Source organism: Heliangelus exortis, chromosome 19, assembly GCF_036169615.1.
Source record: "Heliangelus exortis chromosome 19, bHelExo1.hap1, whole genome shotgun sequence".
In the NCBI taxonomy this organism is placed as follows: domain Eukaryota; kingdom Metazoa; phylum Chordata; class Aves; order Apodiformes; family Trochilidae; genus Heliangelus; species Heliangelus exortis.
In genome coordinates, this window is record NC_092440.1 from 13,059,118 (window position 1) to 13,080,983 (window position 21,866).

The 21,866-nt window shown below is 57.3% G+C and overlaps 1 protein-coding gene across 5 annotated transcripts in view; it reads left to right on the forward strand.

Moving 5' to 3' along the window:
* MYO18B (myosin XVIIIB) overlaps positions 1–21,866 on the forward strand; it is a 51,352-nt gene that overhangs the window by 14,489 nt on the left and 14,997 nt on the right. For 4 of the 5 annotated variants that reach the window (XM_071762800.1, XM_071762799.1, XM_071762802.1 and 1 more), the window contains 24 exons: positions 960–1,040; positions 1,242–1,401; positions 1,519–1,678; positions 2,438–2,621; positions 3,333–3,504; positions 3,624–3,733; positions 5,097–5,162; positions 6,403–6,531; positions 6,794–6,937; positions 8,200–8,289; positions 8,819–8,938; positions 9,070–9,178; positions 9,599–9,723; positions 10,669–10,823; positions 11,562–11,685; positions 12,274–12,474; positions 12,563–12,673; positions 13,287–13,391; positions 15,162–15,308; positions 18,188–18,301; positions 18,804–18,920; positions 19,562–19,645; positions 20,557–20,694; positions 21,384–21,569. In XM_071762800.1, coding sequence (XP_071618901.1) covers positions 960–1,040; positions 1,242–1,401; positions 1,519–1,678; positions 2,438–2,621; positions 3,333–3,504; positions 3,624–3,733; positions 5,097–5,162; positions 6,403–6,531; positions 6,794–6,937; positions 8,200–8,289; positions 8,819–8,938; positions 9,070–9,178; positions 9,599–9,723; positions 10,669–10,823; positions 11,562–11,685; positions 12,274–12,474; positions 12,563–12,673; positions 13,287–13,391; positions 15,162–15,308; positions 18,188–18,301; positions 18,804–18,920; positions 19,562–19,645; positions 20,557–20,694; positions 21,384–21,569 — 3,132 coding nt within the window. The remainder of the gene's footprint in view (positions 1–959; positions 1,041–1,241; positions 1,402–1,518; positions 1,679–2,437; positions 2,622–3,332; positions 3,505–3,623; positions 3,734–5,096; positions 5,163–6,402; positions 6,532–6,793; positions 6,938–8,199; positions 8,290–8,818; positions 8,939–9,069; positions 9,179–9,598; positions 9,724–10,668; positions 10,824–11,561; positions 11,686–12,273; positions 12,475–12,562; positions 12,674–13,286; positions 13,392–15,161; positions 15,309–18,187; positions 18,302–18,803; positions 18,921–19,561; positions 19,646–20,556; positions 20,695–21,383; positions 21,570–21,866) is intronic. The other variant, XM_071762801.1, reaches the window with a different exon arrangement.

Here is a 21,866-nt window from a genome sequence, read left to right on the forward strand (position 1 = left end):
GCTTGCACCGAGCAGGGCTGAGCAAGGCAGCCCTGGAGCAGGACATTTACCTGCTAGCCATGGGGCTGTGGCTGCCAGCCTGAGCCCTAGGGACCCATCCACTGCCAGAGGTGCTGATGGTGGCCTCGTGGTGGGAAGAAACTCAGGTCCTGCTTCTGCTTTCTGCTCTGCCTGAATCCTGAGCAGGATCTGCCCCCATTTCCATGGAGAGGCACTGAAGCTCTGGCTCTTGCTGAATGCAGGAATAATCTGTGCTCACCCTGCCCCTCCGTGGGGTGCTCCAGGTCAGGAAGGGTGTGAGAGCCCAGAGTGAGCCCTGAAGCCCTTGGTTGATAAAGGGAACCCATGCCTGTGAGCTGCAAAGTCAACAATTGATTATTTTCTTGGTGCTTCCTCCTTAACTCTTCAGTTATGGTCATATCCAGGATTTATGCAGCTTGTCTGACATCTGCAAAGTGCTGCAGAAGCTTGTGGGACGTGGTGGTCCCAGATGTGGCAGTGTCCCCGTGTCATGGCACAAGTGTCCCCTGTGGATGCTCTGCTGGGACAGGGACCCCTCACAGCCCCCCAGGAGCCCAGCCCAGCCCACTCCACCTCTCTCCACCTCTCTCCACCTCTCTCCACCCCTCTCCACCCCTCTCCACCCCTCTCCACCCCTCTCCACCCCTCTCCACCCCTCTCCACCCCTCTCCACCTCTCTCTACCCCACTCCACTCCACTCCACTCCACTCCACTCCACCCCACTCCACCCCACTCCACCCCACTCCACCCCACTCCACCCCACTCCACCCCACTCCACCCCACTCCACCCCACTCCACCCCACTCCACCCCACTCCACCCCACTCCACCCCACCCCACCCCACCCCACCCCACCCCACCCTCCTCCCTCTCTGTGCACACAAGTTCTCCTCTGCCTTTCAGCCCGTGACTAAGACAGCTTTTAAATGATGTTTTCCAGGAAAATGTTGAGGTGTCTTTTGATCTTCCAGAGCGCTCACCACTGGCCACCCTGTCTGTCATCGACCTGAACTCCTCCCAGGTAACCTGTCCTGGGGGGGTTTGGTTGCTCTGGCCGTGCTTGAAGCACCCTCAGAGGTGTGAGGGTGTCAGGGGCAGAATGGGACCCTGGGGGTGGGGGTCTCAAGGGTGATGTCTGGGGAGGAGGAGGATGGGGTTGAGCAGGGCTGGGGTGGAGCAGGCTGGCACCTGCCCCATCACCCAGGGCTGTCCCCTCTGGTAGCCTCAGGTGCTGCCTGGCAGCCCGGGGGCTGCTGCTCGGGGGCTGCTGGGGATCCTGGATGAGGAGGTGCTGATCCCTGGCTCTGGAGATGGCTCTGCCTTCGACCGCCTCTGCTCCTACTTCATCCCACGAGGACCCGAGGAGCAGGGGGGTGATGCAGGTCAGCGGGGCTGCCCCCACCCCCCTGGCATCGCCCCGGGGCTTGGCAAGGCTGGGGAATGGTGCAGCAAACCAAATATCTCACTGGGCTTTTCTCCTGGGGGGGTGTTGGTGGCAGGGGACAGCCCCGTGCGCCGGTGCCAGCAGGAGCTGCACTTCGAGCTGGGCCACGGGCTGGGTACCGACCCGGTGCGCTACGACCTGACGGGCTGGGTCAGCAAAGCCAAGTTCAACCTCTCGGCCCAGAATGCCATCCAGGTGCTGCAGCAGTCCAAGATGTAAGTGCAAGGGAGGTGCTGAGGTGCCAGGGCCAGCCCCCTGCCCCTGGGGGAGGTTTGGGGGAGCTCCCACCCTGAGCGGGGCTGGAGGGGGCAAAGGTGCCCCAGTTCCTGGAGGTGGTTTAGTGGTGGGGATGCTGGAGGGCTGGGAGACATCCCAATGGGAAGGAGAGGGCCTGTAGCCCGGATGAGATCAGACAGGGTGGGCTGTGGGGGGTCCCTGCCCGTCCCCCCACCTCCTGCCCAATGCAGAGCCCAAGGAACCGAGCTGGTCCAGTCTCGGGTGGGCAAGGAGGGCATCTCGAGTGGGTCCCATCTGCTGGGCAGCCCCAGGCACCTCCTGACACTGGTGTTGCGTGGCTGGGGTTCAGATTCCTGGGAGAAGAACTGCTGGGAAGGTGGAAACCCCCCAGCTTTCTCCCAGCTGTGTGGGAATCCTGTGAGGTTGGTTGGGGTGGGGGGAGCAGATGTCAAAGGGTTTGAATTGCAGCCAGGGAGCCCCCGGGCTGCCCCAGCTCTGCCCCTGCCCTGATGGCAGCAGACACTGCAGAGGGGGTGGGGGTGATGCTGCCACCAGCACCTCGCTGGCAAAGCTCTGGGTGCCTGGAGCCAGCAGCTCCATCACCTTGGCATTCCCACGGGGGTTTTCCTGGCGTGTCCCGAGGGGAGCCGAGCGGCACGGGTGTCGGATTTGGGTCTGCGTGGGCAGCAGAGGATCCCGGGGAGCTCCATCACCCCATGTGGTTGCTCACCCCTCAGAGCTGCCGTGCAGGAGCTGGTGCTGCCGTGGCGCCGGGGCCCGGGGCCGTGCCGGGGTCTGGCCGGGCTGGAGGGCTCCTCCCAGGCTGCCCGGCACCGCAACGCCTGCCTGAGGAGGAGCTTCAGCACCGGGCTGGCTGCAGGGAGGAGGAGGTCGGTGTGTGCCCAGCTGAAGCTGCAGGCGGTGAGCGTGGGAGCTGGGACCCTCCTGAGCAGGGGTTGGGGGCAGCCCAGGCTGGGGAGGGGTCTGCAGGGCAGGGCTGAAGGAGCCGGGGGTGTTCAGCTTGGAGAGGAGGATGTGGGGTGAGGGAAGGAGGCTTAGGGGAGACCTTGTTCCCATCTACACCCCCCAGAAAGGAGGATGGAGTGAGGCAGGGGGTGGCCTCCTCCCCAGTGACCAGTGACAGGGCAAGAGGGGATGGGTTCCAGCTGAGCCAGCTGAGGTTCAGATTAGGTATCAGTCAAAATTTCTTCACTGGGGGAGTGGTGAAGCGTTGGGACAGGCTGCCCAGGGAGGTGGTGGGGAAACCATCCCTGGGAGTGTTCAAAAAACGGGCAGATGTGGCACTGCAGGAGATGGTTCAGTGGCTGGGGAGGTGTAGGACTGGAGGGTTGGGCTCGGTGATCGTGTGGGTCCTGTCCAACCATAGTGACTGTGATTCAGCCCTCAACCTTGGTAGCCTTGGTGTTACCAACAACGGGGGATGTCAGGGTCCCAACCTGCACCTCCTGCTCACCTCTCCATCCAAAGCTGTTGTTCCTAACACTCCCATGAGATCTGAGGGCTTTTAGGGTGGTGGCAGGGTCCTCTCCCTGCCCAGACACCCCGGGGTGGGTGCAGGGGCACCGCTCCCCACCTCCCCCTCCATCCCCCTGACCTCTCTTCTCCTGGCAGGATGCACTCACCAACCTGCTCTGGAGGTCCCAGCTGCACTTCATCCACTGCCTCGTCCCAGGACCAGGGGCTGGGGGTCTGGATGAGGCATCCCTGGAGCTGGATGTGCCCACCCTGCGAGCACAGCTGGAGGGGACCCAGCTCCTGGATGCCCTTCGCCTGCACCGCATCGGTACAGCCCCGCTCCAGAAACCTCCTGACTCTCTCTTGCTGCTTTATTCCCGGCCCAACCCCTCTCCCCTCCAGCATCTGGGTGTCCCCCAGCCCCCAGAGATGTCTCTCTGTCCCCAGGCTACACGGATCGCCTGCTCCTGTCCCACTTCCGAAGGCGCTTCCAGGTCCTGGCTCCAGATGTGATGAGGAAGTTCAGCTCTGCCCACGAGGTGCCCGATGAGAGCAAGGTGTGTGCTGGGCTGGGCTGGCTCGGGACCCCCAGCGGTTCTGTCAGCTCCCCCCGTGTGGCCAGGGCTCTCCTTGCATCCCTGGAGCTGCCTGCAGGGTGCATTCCCTGTGCCAGGCTGGCTGTGCCCTCTCCAAGTGGGCTGGATCACACCGGGGTGTCCCTCCTCCCAGTCCTGCCTGCCTCAAGCTCCCCAGCTCCCTGGTGTTATTCTGCTGGATGCTGTAGTGTCCCAAGCTCCAGCATCTCCTGGCAGCTGTGGGTGATGCTCAGTCCCTGCCAAGGGTGGGAGTGCACATCTGGCCAGCTGCTGAGGAGCTCTGGGAGCAGGGTCACCAGTGTTGGTCTGGGGGGGTTTCCTAAATGCAAAGCTGTCCTCAGGAATTAGGGGTGAAGGAGCAAATCCCAGCTCAGCCAGGCTGAGGGCAGCACCAGCATTCACAGTGCTGCCCAGGAGCAGCAATTGGGTTTGGGGTCTGGGGTCAGCCCTCACGGGGGAGCTGGCAGCTGGGGGGGTGGCTTTGCATCCTGCTCCTCTTCACCCTTCCCACCCTTCCCATCTGGCTGAGGACAAGCCAGGCAGTGTTCCCAGGGACCCAGCAGAGCACACGGGGGATCCCCAGGGATGAGACATCCCCTGCCTTCAGACAGCAGTAAAGCAGCAGCCCAGGGCTCCTCACCTCGTCCCACAAAGCCTGAGAGTCAGTGGAGCTCAGGAACGAGGGCTGGGGTTTGCCAGGTTTGTTAGGTTCCTAATAGTTTGTAGGAAAAAATTGGAGAGATCCATCCCCTGCCCCTGGAACTGGCAGAGGAGAACAGAGAGCTGGGAAGAGCCACGAGGAGATGAATTAAACATGGGCAGGAGCTGTGCAAGCTGCCAGCCAGGGTGTGCAAGTGCAGTTAAGACCTCAGGATTTAATAAGACAAGTTTGACAGTCAGAAAAGGTCAATATTGTTATGAAAAGCTGTAAGGAGGCAGAGGGTGCCTGGTCAGCACCGTGTAAGCTGGGGATTTCCAAAATCCCACCCTCTGCCAGGTTTGGCTCCCTGCAGCTCAGCCCTGGAGCAGCAGGAGGTGTCTGGCTGTAAGGAGGGGACAGTGCAGCAATCCCAGCCCTGTGCTGCACCAGCCCCACTGCTGGGGATGGGCTGGGATGGTCCCAGTTTGATGCTGGTGGTCCCTGCCTCCCGCACCCCCTGCTCCATCCCCACCTTTGGCAAGGGGAAGGACACCCAGGGGTGGAGCTGGGTGCACCCTTACCGGGTGCCTGAAGGTGCTGGGGGTCTCTGCACCCCCTTTCAGCGAGTTGGTACCAGGGTGCAAATGGTTCTGAGCAGCTGGGCCATGTGCTCCTTCCCTGCAGGTGATAGAGGAGCTGTTCCAGGCCCTGGATCTGGAGAAGAAGAGCATTGCCATAGGACACAGCCAGGTATGGTGGCTCTGGTGGCTCTGGTGGCTCTGGGCACAGCCAGCCCCTCGCTGGGCACTGCAGCACCCAAAGCCTCCCTGCTGCTTCCCACTGGGAAGCCAAATCTCACCAAAACTCCAGGCAGAGGGGGCTCCTAAGAGACATCTGAGAGGTTTACCCAGGGTAAACTCTGTGCCTGGCTGCAGGATCCATCCCCTCTGAAGCCCCTGATGAGCTTTGGTGTCTGCTGAGCAGCTCCTGGCTGTGATGGGCTGGGGTCAGCACTCCCCTCAGCCAGGCAGCTCCAGGACTAAGCATCATTTGAACTGGAATGCAACAATCTCAAAGAAAAATTAATTTTGCACGCGTGCTCGCCTCCATCCCTCGGAGTCCATAAAGAAAGATCTGACACAGTGGTTCTGAGGAGCAAAATAATTTCCTTTTATCCTGCACGGTGCAGTTCCCAGTTATCTCTGCCATGAAGCCTTGTGCTTAATCAATAGTGAGATAGCAGCTCCACTCACATCTCCTTACTGAGGAGTTAGCTGGGCCGTGGCTTTCAGCATTGATTTTATACCAGGCTCTGGAATTTGCTGGCTTGTGAAGTTAATGCAGACATTAATGAGGGAATCAGATAGGTGGTGGAGCAGTCGTAGTGTTATCTCAGGAAAGTGAGATTCCCTGCAATGGTTCCTTGATTCAATTTGGCACCTCTAAAACACAGCTCTTGAGGAGTGGTCCCAGCTCCCAGGGATGTTCTGCTGCTGGGGAAGGTTTTATCCAGAGGGAGCACAGCAAAGAGCCCCAGGTCCTGTGTCCCCACAGCCTCACCAGGCAATCACCTGAGAGATCAATACCAGGATAGATTCATGGCATCAGCCAATCTGTAGCATTTAAGAGGTGTTCATGGCAAGTTCAGTCAAAGAAAACAATGTGGTTAATTTTGTTTTTCTGTTGTAAACTGTCAGCTTTGCTGTCACCTCTGTGTGTGTCCTGCCATCCCTGCAGCCAGGGCCCAAGAGCAGGATAGGATAGGATAGGATGGGGTAGGATAGGATAGGGTAGGGTAGGATAAGATAGGATAGGATAAGATAGGATAGGATAGAAATCATTCTGGTTGGAAAAGACCTTTAAAACCATCAATCCCAAATCATTGATGAAGATGTGAAACAGCGCTGGCCCCAGCACTGAGCCCTGGGGAACACCACTTGTGACTCCAGACCCCATCCTGGGGGGTGTGACCTCTATCTCTTGCTCTCAGGTTTTCCTGAAGCCCGGGGTGATGTCCAGGCTGGAGAAGCAGCGTGACAAGCTGATAGCCCAGCAGCTGATCCTCCTCCAGGCTGCCTGCAGGGGCTTCCTCAGCCGACAGAAGTTCAAGAGGCTGAAGGTACCCATCCCGTGGGGTGTGTGCACCCCGAGCCCCCCAAAGCGTGGGCCTGGGTGCTGCAGGGGCTCAGTGCTGCTGTGGTACCACCCAGAGCATCCCATTTAAAGCTGTTGGAGCAGAGCAAGCTCCTTTGCAGGGTGCTCACTGTGCCCTGCCCCGTGGTGCAGAGCTCCTCAGCCACTCCATCCCCCTCAGCCCGGTCCTTCCTGGAGGGCTGGGTTCTGGCAGGGTTTGGGGCACTGCTGGCTGTGTCTCCCCCCAGATCCAGCGCCTGGCAATCCGCTGTGTCCAGAAGAACCTGGTGCTCTTCCAGGCTGTCAGACACTGGCCCTGGTGGCAGCTGCTGAGCCGCCTGCGGCCCCTGCTCAGCGTTAACCTGACAGAGGAGCAGCTCCGTGCCAAGGAAGTGAGTGCTGGGGGGGGAAGGGAGGGGATGAGGTGGGGTGAGATGGGAGGGGATGGGGTGGGGTCAGATAGGGTGGGGTGGAGTGGGGTGTGATGGGATGGGAGGGGATGGGATGATGTGGGAGGGGATGGGATGGGATGGGAGGGAATGGGTAGGGTGGGGTGGGGTGGGATGGGAGGGGAGGGGATGGAGTGGGAGGGGAGGGGAGGGGATGCTTTATGTGCTCTGCCTGTGGGTCAGTCAAACTGGAAGTCTCCTCTGTCAAGGCAGGGGTGGTTTTCTGAATAATGGAGAAATCATCATAGGTTCTTAGCAGCACATCTTCCCCTCCCAGTCATGTGCTTTGCAGGGACAAATAATTCTCCTTCTTCCTTAGAGGGACAGTAGCAAATGCACCATGTCCCCACAGCAGAAGCCCCTTCCCAGGGGATGCCTCCATGCCCCTCCTGAGCTCCCTGGGGCCAGGCTGGCTGAGCTGAGCCCTTGGGCACTGGTGCCGCACAGCAGTCTGTGGGATGATGGATGAGATGAGATGAGCAGCCAAACTCATGCTCTGTGCTGTCACCAGAGTGGTGCCACCTTCCATCTGTGCTGCCACTGCTGACAGGAGATGTTAATGGGCATTTGCTGACCCAGGAGAGGAACCTTTCCCCCCTCTGCATCACCCGAGACCTCTGCTAAATTCTCAGTCCATCTTCCTTGGCATTCCGCTCCTCCTTCAGCCTTAGCAAGGTCTGAACAAGATGTTTTCAGGCAGCTTCAGACAAAATAAAAGCTGCCCAAGCCTCTGTTCCTCTCTCTAAACCCTCCTGGGATCCATCAGGCCCCGTCACCCCTTCACCTCTGTTTTGATCCCAACTCGGCACGTTCTGCTCCTGCTCAGCACAGGACATCAAAGCAGAACAAGGCTGCAGTGAGCAGCCAGGAGCAGAATCCCAGCGAGTGCTGTGCCTGTGATCCCCTGCCAGGGCCCCACACCAGCAGAATGCTGATGTTTGCCTGCTCAGCCCTGCCTTCTGAGCTTTGCTTGCTTCTCACACAACGTGCTCTGTGCACACACCAGAGCTGAGGTTCCCTCCCAGGAACATCAGGAGCTGGAGTCCCAGCAATTTGCAGTCGGCAGCCTTCAAAGTCAGCTTGGGAAATTTTATTAATAAGGCAGCTATGTCTCTCCTACTTATTCTGAACAGAAAACGAGGTTTTCGTAAATCAGCTGAGAAGGCTGGAGCTCTCCACGTGTGTTGTTTTGCAATCTTCCCTAGGAGGAGCTGGCAGCACTGAGGAGGAAGCTGGAAAAATCTGAGCAGGCGTGCAGTGAGCTCAGGCAGAGCACGGAGAAGCTGGAGAGCAAGGTAGAGCCCAGCCAGAGCCTCTGCTGCTGCCTCGCTTGGCATGTTGGAAATTAATCCTTTTTGGGTTAAATGTGCCCAGCAGCTCCGTGGGCAGGGAGCAGGTCCAGAGGCACTGGAAGGGTGCAGGCTGGGTGGGATGGGGGATGCAAAGTGCCTTGGGGTGCAAAGGACCTTCAGAGGTCACCTAGAGCAGGCGGAACCAACTCCCCAGGTTAACAGTTCCTCCCCTTCATTCTCTGCCCGTGGCTTCAAATGAAATGTGGTGCTGAGTGGTGAGATCTGATGAGCCCAGCTGGCAGGGCAGTGCTGGTGCCATCTGTCACCTCTGCAGTGACAGCAGGCAGCTCCTGTCCCCCGGGGTGCAGCCCCCCAGCAGCACTTGCTGCTTACTGGGCACCGCTGGTGGGAGCCCACTGGTGACACTGGTTGAAGACGAGGTGCATCTACCTCATGCCCTGGGTAGGGGGGAGCAGTCAGGACACTGCCCACCCATCCCCCCCAAGCTGTCATTCCTGGTGCTGCCCCCCAGATCATGGACCTGACGACGGAGCTGTGGGATGAGAGGCACAAGGGGGATGTTGCCTGCCAGGTCCTGGATGGGGAGAGGGCAGAGAGGCTGCGGGGTGCCCGGGAGCTGCAGGACCTGCAGGTAGGAGACCCCTGAGCCCTGGGGCTCTGCTGCTGGCCCTGCCTTGCTCCTTGGCACAGCCTGACTGGACACCAGGGCCCTGCAGCCAGGTCAAGCTGCTCTCCTCCTCCCCTCTCCCTGGGTTTCCCCAGAGCAAACACGAGCAAGTGCAGAAGAAACTGGAGTCAGTGGAGAAGCAGCTGGAGGAGGCCCAGCAGCTGGTTCAGTTGCGTGAGATGAAGATAAGTGGCTCTGGAGGAGGTAGAGACATCCCTTTGGGGGGTGCATCCCTTGGGCATCCACATGTGGGATGGGACAAGCACATGTGCTTCACCTAAGGCAGGGACCCCATGAATCCCAGGGTCCCAGACTGGTTTGAGTGGGAAGGGACCTCAAAGATCACCCAGTCCCACCCCCTGCCATGGTCAGGGACACCTCCCACCAGCCCAGGGTGCTCCAAGCCCCATCCAACCTTCAACACTGCCAGGGATGGGGCAGCCACAGCTTCTGGGGGCAACCTGGGGCTCAGCACCCTCACCCCAAATAATTTCTCCCTGATGTCCAACCCAAATCTCCCCTCTCACAGTTCAAAGCCATTCCCCCTCATCCCATCCCTCCAGACCCTTATCCAAAGTCCCTCCCCAGCTTTCCTGGCACCCACCCAGGTCTCTCCATCCCCAGGGGAGGAGTGGGAAGTGCGTTTTGACTGCGCTCAGACGGAGATCACCTTCCTGCGGAAGCGCCTGGGGCAGCTGGAGGAGAGGCTGGAGGCTGAGCTGGCCACCAGGACAGGGCTGGAGCAACAGGCAAGTGCTGCCACCCCCAGGGAGGGGACAGGGACTCCCCAGGGTGACACCGAGGAGCAGGGCTGTTGCTGGGGCTGGTTGTCCTCTCCTTTCTCCCGTGGTAGTGAAGCTTCACAGGGATGAGGCTCAGCTGCTGCTGCTCTCACTGAACAGGGAAAATTCTCTGTTTGCTGCTGCTTTGGGAATAAATATCCTACAGTTCCCTTTAAGCTAAAAAAAAAAAAAAAAAGAAATTAAAAATCACTTTTGCACAGAACATGGCAAAATTCAACCTTGGTCAAGTGTGAGAGTGAGCACAGGATGGAGAGAGGTGGGGAGAGGCTCAGCCTTGGTCTGGGGTTTGGGTACTGGATGGGGTCATGGTCCCATCACCTGCCCCACAAAGAGCTGCTAATGGGAAGAGCTGGCAGGTCTCAAGCTTTGCCACGAGGAGGGAGAAATTCTGTGTGCCTGGAAGTCAGGTCACATTCCGAAAGGAGAAAGTAAATAAATTAATTTTATTCATGGCACATTAAAAAGTAATGAGAACAGCAGCCCAGTCCTCAGCGCTTGGGAAAAGCAAAACAGCCCATTTGCTTTCAGATAGTTAGCTTGGAATTACAGGCTTCATTAGGGCAAGATTTTTGCTTATTTAAAGCCATTCCTTAACGACTCCATTCTCTGCCTGACCACAGCCCCAGACACCACAGCCCCCACAGCCCCAGACAGCCCCAGACACCCAGACCCCCCAGGGTGGGGGTGCAGGCAGTGCCCTCAGCCGAGGAGTGGGTCCCTGGGAGGGCTGGATGGGGTGACACATCCCCAGGGGCCCCATCCCGGGATGCTGGAGTGGGGCTGGGGGCTGCAGGAACGGGGCTGGGGGCTGCAGGAACGGGGCTGGGGGCTGCAGGAGCGGGGCTGGGGGCTGCAGGGTCCCTCCCCGCTGAGCCCCGGCTCTGCCCGCAGCTGGGGCAGGCACAGGCAGCCTGCGAGGCGTCCCGGAGCCGCTCCCTGCAGCTGCGGCGGCGATGCCGGCGTCTGGAGGGGGAGCTGGAGGATGCCCGGGTGCTCGCCGAGAGCCAGCAGAGCCGCAGCCACGAGCTGGAGAAGAGGCAGAAGAAGTAAGGCTGGGAGCTTGTTTATAAAGTGAGGGGGATGGCAGGAATTGGGGTGGCCCGGGACACGGGTGGAGTCACTGTCCCTGGGGGTGTTTGAAAGGAGTTTGGAGCTGGTCCTTAGGGACAGGGTTTAGGAGTTGGTTGTGGGGTTGGGCAAAGGTTGGGCTGGATGAGCTTGGAGGTCTCTCCCAACCTAAACACTGTAACTCTGTGATCTGAGGCTGCAGGGATGCTTAAGGTGGCTTCAAGGGGAGGAGATCCCAGCAGAGCTGCTCTTCTCACCTGCCTGAGGTCACACCGAGCTGGAGGGGGGAGAGGATGGGGGGTGGGGGGGATGGGGGTGGTATTTTTACATCTCTTTTGTTTTTGTGGCTGGAACACATTCCCATGACAGAAATCCCCCTGATGCAGCACTTGGTGGCTTCACGGGGAGGGGATGCTGGTTCCCCCTGGTGCTGGGATGTCCCAGGCTTGGCCGTGCCCTCGGTGTGGATGTGCCTGTGCTGGAGAGCTGCTGGCAGAGTGTGCAGCTTTAAAATTTCTCCTATTTTGCATTTGATTGCCAGCATTCCCTGCTGGCCTGTGCTGCTGGGGGACCAGGGCTTGGGCTGACCCAGAGACATGGGGGGTGCTGAGAAGCTGCCAGGATTATTGCTCTGAATCAGAAGTGCCTCCCGAGCTGAAACCAAGCCCCGGGTTGCAGATCCTCTCGGGGGAGGTAACGGGGGTTCCACTCTCCAGGTTTGACCTGCAGTTAGCCCAGGCCCTGGGGGAGTCTGCCTTTGAGAAGAGCCTCCGTGAAAAAGTGTCCCAGGAGAACACCAGCATCCGCTGGGAGATGGGGAAACTGCAGCAGAGCCTGGAGGTAGGAGAGAAATCTCCCCCTGGGCAGCATTACAGCCACTTCTGGGAGCAAAGCTGTTCCCTTCCCAATGGCAGCAGCAATCAGACACAATCCCCCCAAACTGATTGCAGTGTAAATGACATTCTCCTTTCCCAGGGGAAAAGCTGCTGCCTCTCCCCAGTGACACCCTTAGCTGATTAGACCCACCCTCACTTTCACTGAAGTCACCCGTGCTCTTCACACCTCCACCCCCAATGTCCCCTGTGCCCCCCAGGGGTGATGCTGCACCCACCGAGCCCCCCACAGTGGCAGGGCCATGGTGTGCTGGGCTGGTGGAGCCCAAAGGTGCTGCCAGGTACCCCTCAGGCTGTGGTGGGTGTGGGGACCCCCACAGGGGGCAGCCCCTGGGGAGAAGGCAGTGAGGTCAGGAGCAAAACCCAGAGGGAAAGGATGCTCGTGGTGGGGCTGGGAGGGGGGTGCCTGCTGCTGCTGGGTGTTTTGGGTGCTGCTGTGGGGAACAGCCAGGTCTGAGGAGCAGGCTGCTTGTGCAAGCCCCTCTCCCACGTGTGGGGCTGGGCTCTGACTGGTGGCTCTGCCCCCCCTGAGCAGCAGAAGGAGGCAGAGGTGTCCAGGCTGGCAGAGAAGGTCAGCACGCTGACCAGCCGGGTGCAGGAGCTCAGCACCCCCACCACCCAGGACCCCCACACCGTGCCCATGCTCAAGAAGCAGCTCTGGGAGCTGGAGGGCAGTGCTGCTGAGCAGAGGAAGGAGCTGGAGAGGCAAACAGCTGCTGTTGATCACCTGGAGCAGGTAATGAGCTGGGACTGCTGGGGGGTGTCCATCCTGCAGCATCCTTCTCCCTCGGGGGTCCTGTGCCATCACTGTGCTGCTCTTACAGCTCCACCAGAGGCTGGAGCTGGAGATGGAGAGGATGAAGCAGATCCACCAGAAGGAGCTGGAGGACAAGGAGGAGGAGCTGGAGGATGTGAGGCAGTCCTGCCAGAGGAGGGTAGGTTGGTGTTGGTGTTGGTGTTGGCGTTGTGTGTGTTGGGTGGGGGGAAGATGCTGGGTGCAGAGGAGGAGCCGTTCCCAGGGGGTTCTTGCTCCCCAGGAAGCAGTGGGGATGGATGAGCAATGCTTCCCCAGCATGAGCCCCTGGGTGCAAAATTGGGGTTGGGGTCAGATGTGAGTCCCCGGGGGGCTGGTGTGATGGGCACAGCAGTGTCACACCCAGGGCACCAACTCCAGCCAGCCAGGGCTCTGGGCTTGGTGACAGTGGACAGAAAACACCCTCATAACAGGGCCACGAGGTCGGTAGATGGCGAACACCAGTTTCCTCCCAAATCCCTGGGAAGTGTGGTTCATCCTTTCTCTCCCTTACCCTGCGTGGCCTGGGTGTGGTTTTCCAGATGAGTAAATGGCAGAGACACTCAGGAGAGCAATCAGTACTTAGCAGCCTGCTCCTGTTCCCTTTTCCAGCACTGTCCTGGGGGTGCAGGAGGTGTTTGTGCACACCCTCTGCTGGGGGCAGCCCCGGCGCCCATCACCGTGGTGTCTGTGGCCGGTGGGGTGGGGGCTTTGTCCGGGCTCTGAGGGGGTCTGGGGTTGTCTCCTGTGCACAGCTCCGGCAGCTGGAGATGCAGCTGGAGCAGGAGTGTGAGGAGAAGAGGACAGTGCTGCATGAGAAGCAGGACCTGGAGGGGCTCATCGGGACCCTCTGTGAGCAGGTGAGCAGCTGGTGCCCACCCGGGGGTCCCGCGGGGGCTGCTGGTGAGCAGGGGGTGAACCCCCGGTTTTGTAGCTCAAAAAGCACCAGGTTGCCAAGGTGGGAGGGGGCGGCAGGGGCTGCTTCCAGCTACAGAACCAAATCCATCAGCTGTGGTGGTGGGAAGAGCTGGAGCTGCAGGAAAATGCTGCCGGGTGCTGCCCCAGCTGCTGGGGGGGCAGGGACTGATCTGCAGCTCCAGAGGAGTCCATTAACAGAGGGAAAAAAGATCCAGCCCGGAAAACTAATTAAGGAAATGGAGATGCCAACGATTTCTGAGCCCAGCAAATGCCAGCCAGCTCTAAACCAGGTTACAAGGTCAAACCCACACAATTAATTTTAAGGCAGTGAGCAGAAAATAGAATGGGTTTGAAACGGGAAGAGTCGTGGAGAACACTCAGTGGAGAAATGCTCTGGGCTTGAGTTAGTCTGGGATCAAGCCCTGAGACCCTCTCTGTGTTTATTTGGAGTTTTGCTAATAATTTTATCCTTGTAACCATGGCTGGTCTCAGCTTGAGGGGGGAGTGTAGAAGGTTGTTTTTCTTTTTTTTTTTTTTACAGGTGCTTTACCTACTTCCCTTCTTTTAAAGGGATGTGGTGACACCAGGCTGCCTGGGGACCACCCCCAAACACCCAGCAGTTATTTTCTGCCAGCAGTGCTGGGGATGCCCTCGGGAGGGATCGCTGCCTCCCCCCGCTGGCGACAGCGCCGGTGCCGTCCCTGGGTGCTGGCGGGGACTCCAGATGCTTCACATTAGCGATGTGTAAATAACTCCTAATGAAGCGCTCCTCATCAGCCTTTCGCGGGTTTTTGTGGGGGTTTTTTTGTGTGTGTGGTTTTTTTGGTTTTTTTTTTTTTGTGGTTTTTCTTTTTTCTTTTCCCTTTCTCCTGCTGGCTGACTTTCTCCTGCCCTTGTTACTCATTTCCCTAAAGGAGAAGAAAGTTTGTTTCAGGCTTTTTTTTTTTTTTTCGTTTTTTTTCCTTCTTTTTTTTTTTCTTCTTTTTTTCTTTCTTCTCTTTTTCTTTCTTCTTTTTTTTCTTACTTCTTTTTTTCTTTTTTCTTTTTTTTTCTTTTTTTCTTTCTTCTTCTTTTTTTCTTCTTTTTCTTTTTTCCTTTTTTTTTTTCGTCTTTTTTTCTTTCTTCTTTTTTTTTTTTACTTCTTTTTTTTTTTTTTTTTTTTTTCCCACACAACGACTTTTACATTTTCTGTGCCAGCTTTTGGCACAGCGTGGGCTTAACCTCCATCTTCTGGACCTGCCCCTCTCTGCCCCTCCCCAGGGTGGTTCTCCGGGGGGGTGACAGTGGCTGGTGGCCACCAGGCCATGTCGCTGTGGCTCTGGGGACCCGCAGCGGCTCCTCTGTCCCCAGCCGTGTGGCTGAGCCCAGGAGTGAGCAAACGTTTTCAGAAGCACTGAGTTGGTGGGGAAAAATGTTGTGTTTGGGTGGGATCCGCTACTTTTTGTGGTTACAAAATGTGACTTCCCCTTTTTGCTTATTAAGTTCTGTTTATTTGATAGAGGGAAAATTTATAGGTAATAGATAATTTAATATAGATAATATTTAATATAGATAATTTAATGTTTTCTTGCTTTAAGCCTTTAGCATCACTAAAATATGTCTGTGTTTTGTGGGGAATGCCTTGGGGTGGGGCGGGAGGGCCGGGTGGAGGTTTTGCAGGGCTCAGGACCCCGGACTCCTCCTCCTCCCCCCTGTCTCTTTCCCCTCCCCAGATCGGCCACCGGGATTTCGATGTGGAGAAGCGGCTGCGCCGGGACCTGCGCCGGACCCGGGCTCTGCTGGCGGATCTGCAGCCTCTGCTGCCCACCCCGGGGGAGCCCCGAACCAGCACCCAGGACCTGCAGCTCCTGCGCAGGCAGGTGGGTGGGTGCCGGCAGCCCCTGCCCCTCGGGGCATGGCCCAGGGGAAGCCACAAGGAATATTCACAGCTCTGGGGCCCTGTCTGGGGTGAGAGGAGCTGCTCCTGCCAGTGGGGCCTCCCCAGGACTGCTCTGTAATTAACCCACCAGCGGTTAAGTGATTGATAATTAATTTTTTTTATTTATTATTATTTATTTGGAATTGCTTTCTGCTCAGCCAGGTTTCTGACACCACTCTCGGGGCCGGGGGGTTGCCCTGGGGCTGCTGCGGGACAGGAGGAGCAGGGATGGCAGGGGATTTGCTGTAGTTCAGGCTCAGGCACCCTGAGATCACAGAGAGAGGCTGCAGGGCTGTGCCAGGCTGTTGCCCACAGGATGGAGAGCAGCCTCAACCCTGGGGGCAGCTTGGGGTGCCCCCTGCCATGGGACAGGGGGGCACAAGGTGCCTGACCCCCCAGTGAGGGTCTCCACGTGCATCCTATGATGCTGAGATGAGGATGCTCTGAACCCACTCAGTCATTCCCTACCCTGTGCTGTACATTTCCCCTGGAAATAACATCCTTGGGAGGGCACGAGTGACTCCAACAACTTGCAGCTATAATTGGGATAATAGTTGTGCATAAATAACAGCTGTGAGCAGCAGCTGTTCCCACCTGTGCTGAGGGAGAAGGGGAAGGTGAGCTCAGCCTGATGGGCCCAAAGGAGTGCCCAGGTCCCTGGCATGTCCGTGCCTGTGCCACTGACCTGGACACAGCCATGGCAAGCAGCAGGAATGACCATTTTTGGCCTTGATGAGTCCTTTTTTAACATTGTTGAGCTGGTGCCATAATGCTGCACTAAAGGGTGAATCCCTTGGTAGTCCCAGAGTCCCAGTCTGGGGCTGGAGCTGATTCCCAGCCCCTGTCTTGCTCCTCTCCATCCCCCTGAGGGTTGATGCTGCACAACCCCTTCCCTGTCCTGTTCCCAAGGACCAGCACTGGGACTCTGCACACTTCAGAACTCCCTTGTGATTGTGCCATCCTTTAAATTTAAACAATTTCTAATGGCATTCGTGACGACTTTCTCAAAGCTAATACATCCTACCACCAGCCCACAAACCTCCCCAAGAATAAAATTTTTGCTAAAATGCTACATTTCCATTAATCAGAATCCATATGGCTAGAGATATAGCATAGCATTGTTTCTTAATAAAGCTGAAGCATCCATTTTATGCAGGTATTTAACAGATGGTGCAGCACAGCAAACTAATGTTCATACATTATGCATTTTTTGGGGAGGGGGGGGTAGCGTTTGAATTTATTCTTCTCAAGTGGGAAAATTCCATTACATGAAGTGAAATGGAAGCTGATATTTGATGATAGGCCCTGGAGATGTGTTTGACTCTGATTAAACTCTCTGGAGTCTCAGTGTCATGATGGCAGGGGATGGGGTGGCTTCTGGAGGGATCTGAAGCTGGGCAGGTGGAAAAGTCCTTGGCCATAAAACCAGAAGTCAGTCTGGTTGGCATCTCTAATTCTTGTTTTGGTAAAGGCTTCCTGAGCTTCATGCAAAGCATAAAAGCTATTTTTTTCCAGCTGGTGGAAGAAAGAGGAACACAGGGTGTGTGGCTCTGCAGATGTATGAATAGATTGCCCAAACAATCCATCAGCTGGGTTGGGGCTGGACACGGGAAAATCACTTTAAATAACACTTTTGTAGGACTGAAACTGCCAAATGTCTGTGCCAGAGCTCTGTGTTTGCCATGAGCAGATTCTGGTGGAGACCCAAGGAAGCTCTGGGTTATTTCTTCCCAGTTATTCCTTGGTTTGTGCAGGGGTGACAGCAGGGCTGGGGATGGGAATAGGGATCCCAGGAGGGGAGTTAAAATAATGGGGAGGGGATGCAGTTTAGGAAGGAAGGTGGAGGCTGAAGGTCACAACCCTCTGAGATCTCCAAGGGCACCAGAAGAGCCATTGCTCTGGCCCTGGGATGGAGAAGGAAAAGTTTCCCTTGCTGCTGGCTGCATGGGCAGTGTTGGCTCAAATTAATTTGCTCAGCTTGTCCAAGCACCCCAACCAGCCGAGGGAAATGAGCTGAGGATTGCTCCAGCTACAGCACCTTGTAATCCCCCTTTCTTTTGAGGGAGAGAGCAAAAAAAAGGTGAGGAAATCCTGAGAAAATAGCCTAAAATGCTCCAAGTGATGCACAGTGGCTGCTGCCAGCCCCAGAGCTCTGGGTTCTCTGGGGGAAACTGGGACTGGGCTTGGAATGAGCAGCAGGTGGAGGGGTTTAGGAGCTGGGATTTTTTTTTTTCCCTGAAAAAGGAAACCCAGGGAACTGGATGTTCAGGTACAGCCTACTGGAACTCCTCCATTTGGGCACTGGGAGTTTTTGGGATGCTGCTGCCTCTTCCAGATGTTTGCAGCCCAATTCAGAGCATTGTGGTCTTGATGAGTGAGCTGCAAGAGCTGGCAGCAGATTAGCATTTATAAAGGGGGTATTTCGTGTGTATTTGCAAATGCAATTTGTGCCACGTGAAAAGCCCCTTTGCAAACTCTGGATCTTGAATTGCTCTAATCAGGAATTACGTATAATTCACATAATTTTGCAAATTAATGATCCCAGCTCTGCCTCACCCCTCTGGCAGTGCTGAGGGAGGGGGTTGGATGTGCAGATCCTGGGTTTGGTGTGCTCTGCTGCCCTGGCTGGGGGAGAGGATCAATTTTCCCTAAAAACCAGGAGCAGGTGGACTCCAGGTTTACAAAAGGTGAAGTCTCTGTGTGCCTGAGCAGGGGAAAACACCCCAGGACCACCCTGTTCAAGAGACATGGGAAGAGCATCACTGGGAGGTGGCTTCTGCAGGCCCCCTTTTAACTCTGATCCCCTTTGATCTTTCCCAGTTGGAAGAGAGGGAAGCAAAGTGTGCAGAGGCCCAGAGATCCCAGCAGGCAGCAGCCCTGGAGCTGGAGAACCTGCGTGCAGAGCTGGAGACCCTCAGCAGGAACAAGACCCTGGTGAGGGGACCCTGGGGGGGGGGTCTGGGGGTAAGGGGGGAGCAGCAGGCACAGCCCAACCTCCTGGAGCAAGATTTGGCTGCTTTGCTAAACCAGCAGCAATCAGCACATTTACCAAATCACCCAGGATATTTACTAAATCACCCCTTTAACCAAATCACCCAGGATATTTACTAAATCACCCAGCAAGTTAACCAAGTCACACCGAATATTTACTAAATCACCCGGCACACTTTACCAAATCACCCAGAATATTTACTAAATCGCCCAGAACATTGACTAAATGGCCCAGAATGTTCCCTGTATTCACTTAATCACCAACCTTTTTGGGAACAACACCCCCCGGGGTGGCTTAATGGTCGGAAAAAATTCTGACAAGGGCAGAGCATCCCGTGGTTCCCCTCCCCAGACAGGCAGGAGCCCCTCCTGGTGCAAGCAGGGTTGTTGGGGGGGTTGTTGGGTGGTGGGTGCTGATCCAGCAGCCCCCTGGGTCCTCCCTCAGGTGGATGAGCAGCTGTGTCAGCTCCAGCACCAGAGAACTGAGCTCCTGAAACGCATCGATGAGGACCAGGAAGACCTGAACGAGCTTATGGCAAAGCACAAAGCTCTGATCGCCCAGGTAGGACCTGGGGGGGCACCCACCCCTCCCTGGGGGGCTCCTGCAAACCCTGCAGCCCGGCTGGGAGGGGGCCTGGGGGTACCCAGGGGTGGGCATCCCAGAGGAAGGGATGGCTCAGCTTTCTGCTTCCTCCCTCCTGTAGTTTTGGGTCTTCTCTCAAGAAGTGTCTTGAGTTGCCATAGCTGGGAGATCCCACAGCATCGCTGGCTGGATCCTGTCTGTTTTCTTTCCCTGTTTCCTCCCACAGAGCTCAGGCATCCCTGGGGCTCTCCATGTAATACCCAGGCTAAGGCAACCTCTCCCAAAAAGGGCTCTCCCAAAGGGCTGTCCCTGGAGCTGAGGGTCCCCAAGGCTCCCCGTGGAGCCAGGGGGAGGTTGGTGAGAGGGACAATTCCCAGGCTGCTGCCCCTGGCAGTGGTGGCACAGAGCCAGGGGGCTGTGTCTGAAAGGACCCTGGGGACAGAGGTGACCTCCACAGCTCGGTCTCTTTCCCAATATTTGTTTCAAAAACGGGGGGAGCCAGGGGAGTTCAGGTCCTTCAGTGCAGAAGCAGCAGGTGGTTGTGGTGCTGGGGGGTGGAGGGATGAGCCCCCCAACCCCTCCTCATGGTGCCCTTGGCTGGGGTCTCCCTCTCTCTGCAGTCAGCATCAGACATTGCTCAGATCCGGGAGCTGCAGACACAGGTGGAGGATGTGAAGAAGGAGAAGCAGAGCCTCCAGGAGAAGGTAACTGCTCCTCCCCAGCCCACAGGACCCAGGGCTGAGACCCACCCAGCCATCCCCTGGTGCCTCTGCACATCCCCTGTGTCCCTGTCTGAAACCAGACCCAGACTGGCACGGAACCATCTGTCCTTGGCAGAACTTTGGGCTGCCCAGGGGGGTGGTTGAATCCCCATCCCTGGAGGTGTTTTACAGCTGTGGTGCTGAGGGACACAGCTCAGCATCAGGTGAGGGAGGGTTGGGTTGGGGGTTGGACTGGATGATCCTAAAAGGATCTTTTCCAACCAGAAGGGTTCTGTGATTCTGTATGGGGGTGGTGAGGGGCTGGTCCCTGGATGGGTGCTGTGCTGCCTCACCTACAGCTGCACCTATCCCCTGGAGAGTGTGGATTTAATTTTGAACACATGAATAATTCCATCACTTTTTGTGCTCTGTTGGGTGTGGCTGAGCTGCTCGGGACTCCCTCCCGCTGAGTGGAGTTGCTGTAGGGAAAGGCCAGAGAAAAGCAGACAGATTCCCATAGTTTAAGGTCAAATACAAAATCTGAAGATCACTGAGGGGAAGTTTCCTTTGGAGATCTCGGTGGAACAGCTGAAGAGACAACTTGGTCCCCAGCAGCTTCCCCCAGAGGGATAAATTCTGATTTTTTTTTTTTTTTTTTTTTTTTTTTTTTTTTTTTCTCAAAAAGTTTGTGAGAAGGATAAAAGCAGGAGAGGCTCAGACACTCATCTCTCCACCATGTTTTCCATTCACAACCACACATCCACCTCCTGCATCCACTGCCTTGCAGGGACCCCCGGGCAGCATCACCTGGGGACCACCAGGGGTCCCGCCTGCAGATCACCCCAGGGTGGGCGTGGGGCTCGGGTGGGTGTGTGTGTGGGTGTGTGGGGTGCTGAGCAGCCCCTCCTCCCCAGCTGCAGGCAGCACAGGCCCGGGCAGCACGGCTGGAGCAGTGCCCAGCAGAACGCTCCATAGTCAGCAGGCAGGAAGCCCGGATCCGAGCCCTGGAGAGCCAGCTGGACTGCCAGGCCATGCAGATGAAACGCTTCGAGGTACCCCCACCTCCCCCCGAGGGACACAGCCCTGCCACCCCCCCTGCCCCGGGGGGAGAAGCCCCTGGGGAAGGGTGGGGAGGGCCAAGGGGGGGGCTTTGGGCAGCTCCTCCCATGCTGTGAAGAGTCTGAGGGGGTCACAGCACCCCTGTTATCTTCCTGGCTTCACTGGGATGCAACTGGAAACCAGCAAAGCTAGAAACACCTGGAAGAGCACCCGGTCCCTGCCTCTGGGCGTGCTGGTGGCTCAGGGGCATCCCCCTGCTCTGGCATCCTCCACAAATGAGGATATCGGGCCTGAGTGAAAAAAAAAAAAAAAAAAATAATTCCCCAATCAGCAAGTCTGCTGGCACCCTGGGATAGGTTTCTACTGCTGCTTTTCCCCAGGTTGTGCTGCCAGAGCAAGCCCAGCCCAGGGGGGCAGGAAAATGCTCCCCAGTGCATCAGCCAGCCCCGTGGGCCCCTTGGGGATGTGGGGGGGGTCCCTGGGGGATGGGGTTGGGAGGTGGGTCTGCCCCATTGCAGTGGGTGCAGGGATGGGCTGGGGTCCCTGGGGTCTGCACTAACCTGCAAGCTGTCAGGGTGATGTTTGATAACACCAGAGCCTGGTGGTGAGGGTTCCCCACATCACTGGGTGGTCCCAGAGAGCTCCAGGGTTCCTTCCCCCCCTCCCCTTCCTCCCTCCCCAGGTGCTGGTGCTGCGGCTGCGGGACAGCATCATAAAGATGGGTGAGGAGCTGGAGAGTGCAGCTGAGTCGGAGGCACGAGAGAAGGAGAACAGCAGGTACTACCAGAGGAGGATGGAGGAGATGAAGGCTGAGCTGGATGAGCTGGTGCAGAGGGAGCTGGAGTCCAGCCGCAGGCGCCTGGAGCTGGTAAGGGGGGAGCAGCCCAGGGGGGCTCCTGTGGAGCCAGGCCCAGGGGGTGGGTTTGCTGTGCCTGCAGGGTGTGGGATGTCAGGTTGGAAGGGACCTCGAGGACCATCTGGTCTGACCCTCCTAATCCTGGAGTTTGGATGAGAGGCCCCTCGGGGGGGCAGGGCATCGCTTCCCCCAAACCATCAGACCAGAGCTGGTACAGGGGCACCCCGTGTTCTGGCTCTCTGGGGCTGAGCTGGCAGCCTGGGCAGTCCCTCAGCCCCATGTTTTGTTCTGAGGAGGCAATGATGGCTT